General features: G+C 43.5%; 1 protein-coding gene across 1 annotated transcript in view; it reads left to right on the forward strand.

Annotated features, from left to right (window-relative positions):
* The window catches only part of LOC110534482 (vascular endothelial growth factor C), a 51,956-nt gene extending 41,726 nt beyond the window's left edge, over window positions 1-10,230 (forward strand). Inside the window, exons 6-7 of the mRNA XM_021619353.2 lie at window positions 4,856-5,246; window positions 8,921-10,230. Coding sequence (XP_021475028.2) covers window positions 4,856-5,246; window positions 8,921-9,032 — 503 coding nt within the window. The 3' untranslated portion in view covers window positions 9,033-10,230. The remainder of the gene's footprint in view (window positions 1-4,855; window positions 5,247-8,920) is intronic.
* Window positions 10,231-10,588: the final 358 nt, after the last annotated feature.

A 10,588-nucleotide genomic window follows, 5' to 3' on the forward strand; every position in this document is an offset into this window, starting at 1 on the left:
AGGGGGGACTTTACCTAGCAGGGTCTTGTAGATGACATGGAGCCAGTGGGTTTGGCGACGAGTATGAAGCGAGGGCCAGCCAACGAGAGCGTACAGGTCGCAATGGTGGGTAGTGTATGGGGCTTTGGTGACAAAACGGATTGCACTGTGATAGACTGCATCCAGTTTGTTGAGTAGGGTATTGGAGGCTATTTTGTAAATTACATCGCCAAAGTCGAGGATTGGTAGGATGGTCAGTTTTACAAGGGTATGTTTGGCAGCATGAGTGAAGGATGCTTTGTTGCGAAATAGGAAGCCAATTCTAGATTTAACTTTGGATTGGAGATGTTTGATATGGGTCTGGAAGGAGAGTTTACAGTCTAACCAGACACCTAAGTATTTGTAGTTGTCCACGTATTCTAAGTCAGAGCCGTCCAGAGTAGTGATGTTGGACAGGCGGGTAGGTGCAGGTAGTGATCGGTTGAAGAGCATGCATTTAGTTTTACTTGTATTTAAGAGCAGTTGGAGGCCACGGAAGGAGAGTTGTATGGCATTGAAGCTTGCCTGGAGGGTTGTTAACACAGTGTCCAAAGAAGGGCCGGAAGTATACAGAATGGTGTCGTCTGCGTAGAGGTGGATCAGAGACTCACCAGCAGCAAGAGCGACCTCATTGATGTATACAGAGAAGAGAGTCGGTCCAAGAATTGAACCCTGTGGCACCCCCATAGAGACTGCCAGAGGTCCGGACAACAGACCCTCAGATTTGACACACTGAACTCTATCAGAGAAGTAGTTGGTGAACCAGGTGAGGCAATCATTTGAGAAACCAAGGCTGTTGAGTCTGCCGATGAGGATGTGGTGATTGACAGAGTCGAAAGCCTTGGCCAGATCAATGAATACGGCTGCACAGTAATGTTTCTTATCGATGGCGGTGAAGCACTGAAAGCAGGAAGCCAATCAAACAACTCTGTTGTTGCATGAAAGTTAATCTCTCTTAACAGACCTTGGCTTCAAAGTTTACTTACTCATATTAAAAAGCGTCTGGGTAAATTGGGAACATCGAGCCATCAAGATTTGGTTTAATGGGGGGGGATCACCCTTTTTCATCAGCTGATATTGACTTTATGAACAAAGCACAGCTTTATCATGCAGTTGCCAGATTAAAGAAGGTGTTGGTCATCTGTAGGTTTATTGTCCAGTCATACAATGACATTTACTGGCTGACAATTCATTGAATTTCTCATTGATTATCATTCAACCCCATTGCCATGTTCTACAATTTGATGGAACCCAAAGAAACATTTAGCTAGGCCTATATCTTCCACATTACAGACGACTAATTCAACGGGAGGACTTGATAGCAATAGTCATATGAGAGCAGCAGAGCTGATTTGGGTTTCCTCTTCACACTAATCAACTTTGACAGGCCCAATCAGAGGTAGATCTAGAAGCTTAGAGATGCGTGCTCTGCTTACAGGGACAGTGTATCCCAAATGGCCACATTTGAGACGCAACCATGGAATAGAATGCCTCCGCTATGCAGTCAGAGGCTCCCCAGGTTAGTATGAAACACCAACTGAAGTCTTCAGAGGAACAGACACCAAAACCCTAGAGCTGGACAGTTATAGCGCCTGTTTAATATACAGTTGGGGTCATTATTCCTATAGGGGATTAGGACTTTGATTTAAGGGAGACAGATACGTCATTGTGCCATGGTTAATGTCCGTCTGGATTTAACCATCATCTAGAGTGCGGTATCATTCACAGAGGGAGGTGAGGTAGCTAAACCTGGGTTTTTTTTTTGACATTGGTTCGACTGCATCAGGGTTGTCACTAATGACTAATAGAGGGCTCTCGCTCCTATTTCTCTGCGGTCACATCCTCTTGCATGAAGAGAGTGAGTGATTGAGTGAGAGTGAGAGAAAATGAGAGTGAGAGTAAGGTAGAGCGAGAGAAAGAAAGAGAAGAGAAGAGAGAGCGTGTGTGAAGAGGTAATGAACGTTTATTAATTTTTTTCTACCACGTCTCAAGGTTTGTGGTGATCTCATAAGTCACATAAGTAATGGTAGTTATGGGTGACTCCCTCTGCAAATCAACCAGAGTTTGGATGTCAGCTAGATCCTTACTCCCGCCTGTCTCTCTGTCTTATCTCTTCAGATAAGCAGAACATTGGCTTATAATGATCTCTACCCAAGACAGAGGAGCTGGAGATCCGTGAGAGACCTTTCTAGCTCCATTAACTACAGTACACTACCTCCCTGACGATCACAGAGACACCGTCGACACATCGTTAATTGCGGTCGACGTCAGCGGGCACAGTGTCAATCTTCTGTGAAAAACTGTTAAAAGAAAAAAGTTGACTTGGATGCCACTGAAAATGTGGTGATTATTTTCAGATTGCGCAGTTGTTGGACCGTTTCAAATCAAGCCAAACTTGATGAATGATTTACTGTAAATGCAACTCAATAATTGACAACTGACATTGATTCATGATTCATGATAAACCACAGTGCAACATTATGCATATTCAAGCATACCCCATAAGGGATACTTGACCAATTTTCGGATGTGTTATTGAATAGCATCAATCACTAAAGGCTCATGAATTATGAATTGATAGTTTGTTCAAAGTGGAAATGTCTTTTTCTCTTTGTCTGAAGCACCACAACAGCCCCATATGCAAGCAAACAGTCCATTAATGTGTTAGGGTTAGAAAACCTCGCTGTGGTAAACATCTCCACGCGTTGCCATCGCAATCTGGGTCTGTTCATCAGCAAACACATAAACACAGAAACGACAGGAATTTAGTTCCTGACTGCAGCCAAATCTCTCTCTCTCTCTATCTGGAAGATATCCCATTCGTTTATTCGCCCGTGTTGTAAAGAAAACATCTGTTTGCTCCACTGGGGGGAAAATATATTGTGAGGAATTTAGGGCAGGAATGCTCATTCTATTCAATCTATCTCCAATAGATTGCTGCTGTGATGTCAAACAACCTCTCTAGCTTTCAAGTCTGCAGAATACTGGTATGTTCTTCATATGTACAGATACAGGATCTAAATTTGACCAGTTTCTCACAGCAGGAAAATAATCCTGCAGCAACAGCAAATATAGAGGTTGATACATTTTTAGTTAGGGCAAATTAAGTCGGACATTTTTAAGTGGGAATTACAAACTTTAGAAGCTTTTAAAACCTTGAATACATTACGAGTTTGCATTTCCTGCTGTACAGGGAATTTCCTACAACAAGAGGGTGATCAAATTAAGATCCTACATCTGTAAGCTCTTGAGAAAAGTGTTCCATACCATCCGATCCAGGGGGTTACAACATCAACGTCTCCACACAGACGACTAGCCGAAAATAGAACATTTCACAATCTGTTAACAAGTGCTGACAACTCACAAATGATAGCAACCAGGGATATAAAACACATCTGTCTTTAGAACACCTGCATGTGTTCAGATCAGATCACATCCTGCCTCTTCCTGGGTTGGGGTCAATTCCATTCCGATTCAGGAAGCGCCTCCTGAATTGACTGAATGGAAATATAACTAACCCTGGTCTCTCAATAAGAATATGGTGAACTGACATGGAAATGCTAAATGTGTGTAATGTGAATGTTTTTATGCTTTTAATGTATGTTTTTATGTCTGTTTTTATCCTTTCAATGCCAAGAGTGCCAAAGCCAATTTTCAATTTTGTGCAAACCTAATGGGCAATAAAGTTTTGTAATGTACACTGAACAAAAATATAAGTGCAACATGTCCCATGTTTCATGAGCTGAAATAAAAGATCCCAAAAATGTTCCATAATATTATGCATAAAAAGCTTATTTCTCTCACATTTCTTTGCACAAATGTGTTTATTTCCATGTTAGTGAGTATTTATCCTTTGCCAAGATAATCCATCCACTTGACAGGTGTGGCATGTCAACAAGCTGTAGAAGGTCACTCTAAAATGTGCAGTTTTGTCACACAACACAATGCCACAGATGTCTCAGGTTCTGACTGCAGGAATGTAAACTAGAGCTGTTGCCAGATAATTTAATGTTCATTTCTCTACAATAAGCCACCTCCAATGTCGTTTTAGAGAATTTGGCAGTACATCCAACCGAACTCACAACCGCAGACCACGTGTATGAGGTCGTTGCTCATGTCAACGTTGTGAACAGAGTGCCCTATGGCATTGGGGCACTCTGTTGGGTTATGGTATGGGCAGGCATAAGCTACGGACAACAAACGCAATTGCATTTTATCAATGGCAATTTGAATGCACAGAGATACCGTGATGATATCCTGAGGCCCATTGTCATTCCATTCATCCACCGCCATCACCTCATGTTTCAGCCTGATCTGTACACAATTCCTGGAAGCTGAAAATGTGCCTACTCACCGGACATGTCACCCATTGAGCTTGTTTGAGATGCTGTGGATCGACGTGTACGACAGCGTGTTCCAGTTCCCGCCGAATTACCAGCAACTTCTCACAGCCATTGGAGAGGAATGGGACAACATTCCACAGGCCACAATCAACAGCCTGATCAACTCTATGCGAAGGAGATGGTTTGTGCTGCATGAGGCAAACGGTGGTCACACCAGATACTGACTGGTTTTCTGATCCACACCAGATACTGACTGGTTTTCTGATCCACACCAGATACTGACTGGTTTTCTGATCCACACCCCTACCTTTTTTTTTAAAGGTCTGTGACCAACAGTCACGTGAAATCCATAGATTAGGACCTAATGAATTTATTTCAGTTGACTAATTTCCTATGAACAGTACCTCAGTAAAATCTTTGAAATGGTTGCATGTTGTGTTTATATTTTTGTTCAGTATAATTCCAATCGAATCTCCTCCTCTGTATCTCTCTAGACTCGTTTGAAGTGGATGTCTGCGGGTCAGATAAGGAGTTGGACGAGGAGACGTGTCAGTGTGTTTGCAGGCGACAGCTCCGGGCCTCGGGCGCATGCGGACCCCACCGCTACCTGGATAAGAACACGTGCCAGTGTGTGTGTAAGACGCTCCCATCGTCCTGTGGGCCACACCAGCTTTTCAATAAAGACACGTGCCAGTGTGTGTGTAAGAAGCTCCCATCGTCCTGTAGGCCGCACCAGCTTTTCAATAAAGACACGTGCCAGTGCTCCTGCGCCAGAACGTGCCCCAAGCACCAGCCGCTCAACCGCACCAAATGTGCCTGCGAGTGCAACGAGTCACCCAACAGGTGCTTCCTGAAAGGCAAAAGGTTCCACCAGGCCACCTGCAGGTAAATACAGCTTGATGATGATGATGATGATGATGATGGTGATGGTGAGGATGGATGAGAAGGATTGTTGAAAAGGAGGAGGAGGACGACATGGAGAAAGGTAAAGAATGGAGGATAGGGATGATGATGACATTCCAAATTGCTACCGGGACAGCCTTTTCAGGTCTTTTCAGAGCATATTTCCATAGCAGACCATATACATTAGCATAGTCATTGGTAATTCAGGTAGCCAGTCAAGACGAAGGACTGAAGGGGGGGATGAACATCTCCTCCGTTGAGCAATGTGGAAAGAAGAGACTAAGTGACTTAGAGGAGAGTGTGGTTTGGAGCGTTCCTGACTTATTAATGGCATTCCAGTTCCAGTTGATCCCAGTACTCTACTGGAGACGAGACTAGGGCATAGGGCTCTTGGCCAAAGTAGTGCACTAAATAGGGAACAGGGTGCCATTTGGGACGCAGCCTAGGTAGAAGTCCTGTTAGATCCATGCCGCGAAGCCACAAGGCTGTACCACAGCTGTGTTTGCCAAACCCTAAAATGACATGGCCTGTGTAAGACTAACCCTCTCCAGCTGGTGTGTAGCAGAGCCATGCTTCCAGACTCTGGGTAACGAAGAGAATGTATGCGGCCGCACATCCAGAGCTGTGGCGTGTTTTATCACTGACGCCAACAAAGCTAGAATGACGGGCTCAAATAGAACGTGAAGAGTTATTATGTCAGCAAACCACTGGAATATATGAATTATGTTAACTGATGACTACAATTGAGGACTCAAAAACATGTCTATTTGCACACAGGGAAACTCATATGAACTGCTATACTATATAGACTACATTGCCAAAAGTATGTGGACGCCCCTTCAAATTTGTGGATTCGGCTATCTCAGCCACACTCGTTGCTGGCATGTGTATAAAATTGAACACACAGCCATGTAATCTCCACAGACAAACATTGTCAGTAGAATGGCCCGTACTTAAGAGCTCAGTGACTTTCAACGTGGCACCGTCATAGGATGCCACCTTTCCAACAAGTCAGTTCGTCAAATTTCTGCCCCAGTTAATTGTAAGTGCTGTTATTGTGCAATGGAAACATCTAGAAGCAAGTGGTAGGCCACATAAGCTCACAGAACAGGACCGTCAAGTGGTGAAGCGTGTACTGAGTAAAAATCCTCTGTCCCTGGTTGCAACCCTCACTACCGAGTTCAAAACTGCCTCTGGAAGCAATGTCAGCACACAAACTGTTCGTCGGTAGCTTCATGAAATGTGTTTCAATGGCCGAGCAGCTGCACACAAGCCTAAGATCACCATGCCAGGCGTCGGCTGGAGTGGTGTAAGACTCGCCGCCTATGGAGGAGTGAAAACATGTTCTCTGGAGTGATGAATCACACTTCACCATCTGGCAGTCCTACGGATGAATCTGGGTTTGGTGGATTCCAGGAAAAGGCTACCTGTCCGAATGAATAGTGCCACCTGTAAAGTTTGGTGGAGGAGGAATAATGGTCTGGGGCTGTATTTCATGGTTTGGGCTAGGCCCCTTAGTTTCAGTGAAGGGAAATCTTAACGCTACAGCATACAATGACTTTCTAGACAATTCTGTGCCTCACACTTTGTGGCAACAGTTTTGGGAAGGCCCTTTCCTGTTTCAGCATGACAATGCCCCAGTGCGGCCTCCCGGGTGGCGCAGTGGTTAAGGGCGCTGCAGCGCCAGCTGTGCCATCACAGACTCTGGGTTCGCGCCCAGGCTCTGTCGTAACCGGCCGCAACCAGGAGGTCTGTGTGGTGACGCACAATTGGCATAGCGTCGTCCGGGTTAGGGAGGGCTTGGCCGGTAGGGATGTCCTTGTCTCATTGTGCCACAGCGACTCCTGTGGTGGGCCGGGCGCAGTGCGCGCTAACCAAGGTTGCCAGGTGCACGGTGTTTCCTCCGACACATTGGTGCGGCTGGCTTCCGGGTTGGATGCGCACTGTGTTAAGAAGCAGTGCGGCTAGGTTGGGTTGTGTATTGGAGGACGCATGACTTTCAACCTTCGTCTCTCCCGAGCCCGTACGGGAGTTGTAGCAATGAGACAAGATAGTAGCTAAAACAATTGGATACCATGAAATTGGGGAGAAAAAGGGGTAAAAAAAAAGAATAAAATACAATTTTAAAAAGACAATGCCCCAGTGCACAAAGTGAGGTCAATACAGAAATGGTTTGTCGAGATCAGTGTGGAAGAACTTGACTGGCCTACACAGAGCCCTGACCTCAACCCCATCGAAGACCTTTTGGAAGAATTGGAACGACGACTGCGAACCAGGCTTAACCAGGCCCGACCTCACTAATGCTCTTGTGGCTGAATGGAAGCAAGTCCACGCAATGTTCCAACATCTAATGGAAAGCCTTCCCAGAAGAGTGGAGGCTGTTATAGCAGCAAAGGGGGGACCAACTCCATATGAATGCCCGTGACTTTGGAATGAGATGTTCGACGAGCAAGTGTCCACATACCTTTAGTGTATATATGTTGGTGACATGAGATCGCATGACTGGTAGTCATACATGTTCATTTTCCAGATGCCCTCACACACAAATTGGACATAAATCATTTTAATTTCAAAGCTGACAACTGCTTTATTTTTAGAAGTCTGCAAGGAGAGAAGTCCTGTGAACACAAATCCGCCCAGGGTTGTAAATGAACTTGCAGTCCTGCACATTACACTGCGATAAAAACACTGGAATAAGGGCTGCCCATTTACCAGTGATCTCACTCAGGTTACGCTGCCAGTTCTGCTCCTGTGGTCTTAAACCAGTGCCAGTTAGTCAATATGAGCCCTCGTTAAGGGCTTGGTGTTCATTGGTTACAGTACAACATATTTCACTGGCAAATAAAAGGTTTCACTGCCTCACTGCTGTAAGTTAACTGCTAGTTCCCCCTGCCTGAAGGAACAACCCACAAACCACTTCGGTGACCCCTTGTAAAACCACGTTAATATGATTTATGACTATCCATCTGCAGTAAGGATCCAATGTCGGGAACACGGCCGATAGAAGAGAATCCGTTTTCGTTGATTCCTGTTTTTAAAAGGTTAATTTTCCTAAGAAAATGTGTGTTATTGATTTCGACCCCAACTGAGGGAGTTTTTGTCAGACACCTGAGGGACTTCCTTATATCCATGCCATACCATTGACATATACTGAGTCAGAGGTTGTACCTAATAGGACAAATATTAAAAGACAGAGTATGCCAGAATTGAGTAATAAAAATGTGTCTTTATACATATTGTTAAAACTCCTGCACATTACATGATTTAAAGGGAAATTTAAAAAAATGCAACTTCATATTCATCCTCTCCAGTACCACCCCAACCTTAACATGTCTGAAAATGGCGCATTTCTGTGTTTTGTAGTAAAATATATAGAGGGACGTAAGTGTTTTCAATGACATCTTCGGTGTGCATCGTGATTTTAACCAACTATGAGCATTGCCTACTATTTGCCTACTAATTGTCTACTAATAGTCATCTAATTGGACGATGATGTCAGTGGAAACACATCTTCCTTTTTTTACTACAAAACATAGAAACACAACATTTTTCCATAGGTTGGGGAATTGATGTTGATGTTGGGGTGGTGCTGGAGATGATGAATTGTTTTAAAATGTCCCTTTAACATGAATGGTCTTTGTCCTCCCCTACTGTAGTTGCTACGGACCACCTTGTGACGTGCGGAGGAATCGGCGCTGTGCATCAGGTTTTTACTTCAGTGAGGAGGTCTGCCGGTGCGTACCAACATACTGGAGAAGACAGGATTAAGTTTGAGTTCACATTATGCAGCTGACCTGCTAACCGATTATAACGATTAGAATCTATTATGCTAGCCGCAATCGTGTGGAGAAGTACCTAGCCTGGACCTAGGTCGGGAAATGGTTGAAAGGACACCGAGTTTGTGGGCTACTTTGGAATTATAAAGTGGCACTTGGGACATATTATGGACATATTGATGTGAACCCCAAATATCATGAGAGGATCTAATGAAAAGACTGAAGGATGGGGAGCAATTTTGTATTTGTTTGTTATTCGTATGTCAGATATTGATGATATAATTTATTGCCACTAAATGTTTGCCACCTCGTTGTCTATTGCCATTTCAATCTTTCCAAGAAAATACACTGTGATCAATATGTGTGTATCATGTGATGCCTCTTTAAAATTAAAGTTGTATATTGTTAACTTATTTCTAATCTAGTTTATCATATTGAATTGGAGTTACTGATTGTAAATAACTATTGTACACACGTATCTTACAATTATGATCTTATGGCAGGCTATATTTACGCAACAAAAAAACGTCATTTAAATTTCCATTATGAATTAACGCAAAATAGCATGTCATTTCTGAACTGCCATCCACAGCATACACATTTATGTTAGATACTTGAAAATATACTATATATCACTTTTATCTTTGGTCAAACCACCTCACCAGCAACACTAACATTGGACTCTCAGTTCTAGGATCATGATGATAGGGCCACAAGTTTTCCCAGGTTTGGCCCATTTTATGACATGATGAGGATATCCTATGAATGTATGTCACCAGTAGGAGACCTCCAAGGAAGGGATACCGTGAACTAATACATGTATCCTGCCTTGTCAATGAATGAATACTACTACTATAGAAAACCCTAATCAGCCAAATGGAGGATATCCAATCTACAGTACAGCAGTATGAAGACCAGTATGAGAATGCTCCTAATCGTCTGACCAAAACTCATTGGACAAGTGAATTAATGTTTCAAAGTCTACCATGAAAGAGACAACGGTCTAAGGACAATTGGTTACTAAGATGTTTCTAAGGTGCTCACGCCGTATGGGTTTAAACAAGAGCAGGTCGAGTTCTTGTTATAGTGTTGAAGTATGTCATGGTCATTTTCTACGTCAACTGTATATGTATTGTTCCTATGTTTTTCTACTGGAAAATAAATCACCAATTTCGCAAGACGCACAGCTATTCTGAGTTCAGTGTTTGGACTGATGTAACTGACTGTTGAAAGATTATGTGGAAGCAAATCGTTCCTTTTTACTTGTCCTGTCTTTTGTCTTGTGTGCAGAGAAACTAGAAATGGACGCAGAAAAGCGTTTGGGCGGAAGGGCAATGAAAGAAGGCAAGATAGATGGACTGTGGGTTTTGGCTTATTTCAACTGGAGAGTTGGAACGCTTTAATCTTGACATGGATATGCAAGCTAGCCACCGGGTTGGTATGTGAAAGACCACAGATGGCACTTAATAAATGTGTATTTATGAGCTTTGGAACTGGCCTGGGTCCACCTGATATTCACGCAGACTTTTCGTCTGAGCACTGTAAATA

Source organism: Oncorhynchus mykiss, chromosome 10, assembly GCF_013265735.2.
Source record: "Oncorhynchus mykiss isolate Arlee chromosome 10, USDA_OmykA_1.1, whole genome shotgun sequence".
NCBI classification, from domain to species: Eukaryota; Metazoa; Chordata; class Actinopteri; order Salmoniformes; family Salmonidae; genus Oncorhynchus; species Oncorhynchus mykiss.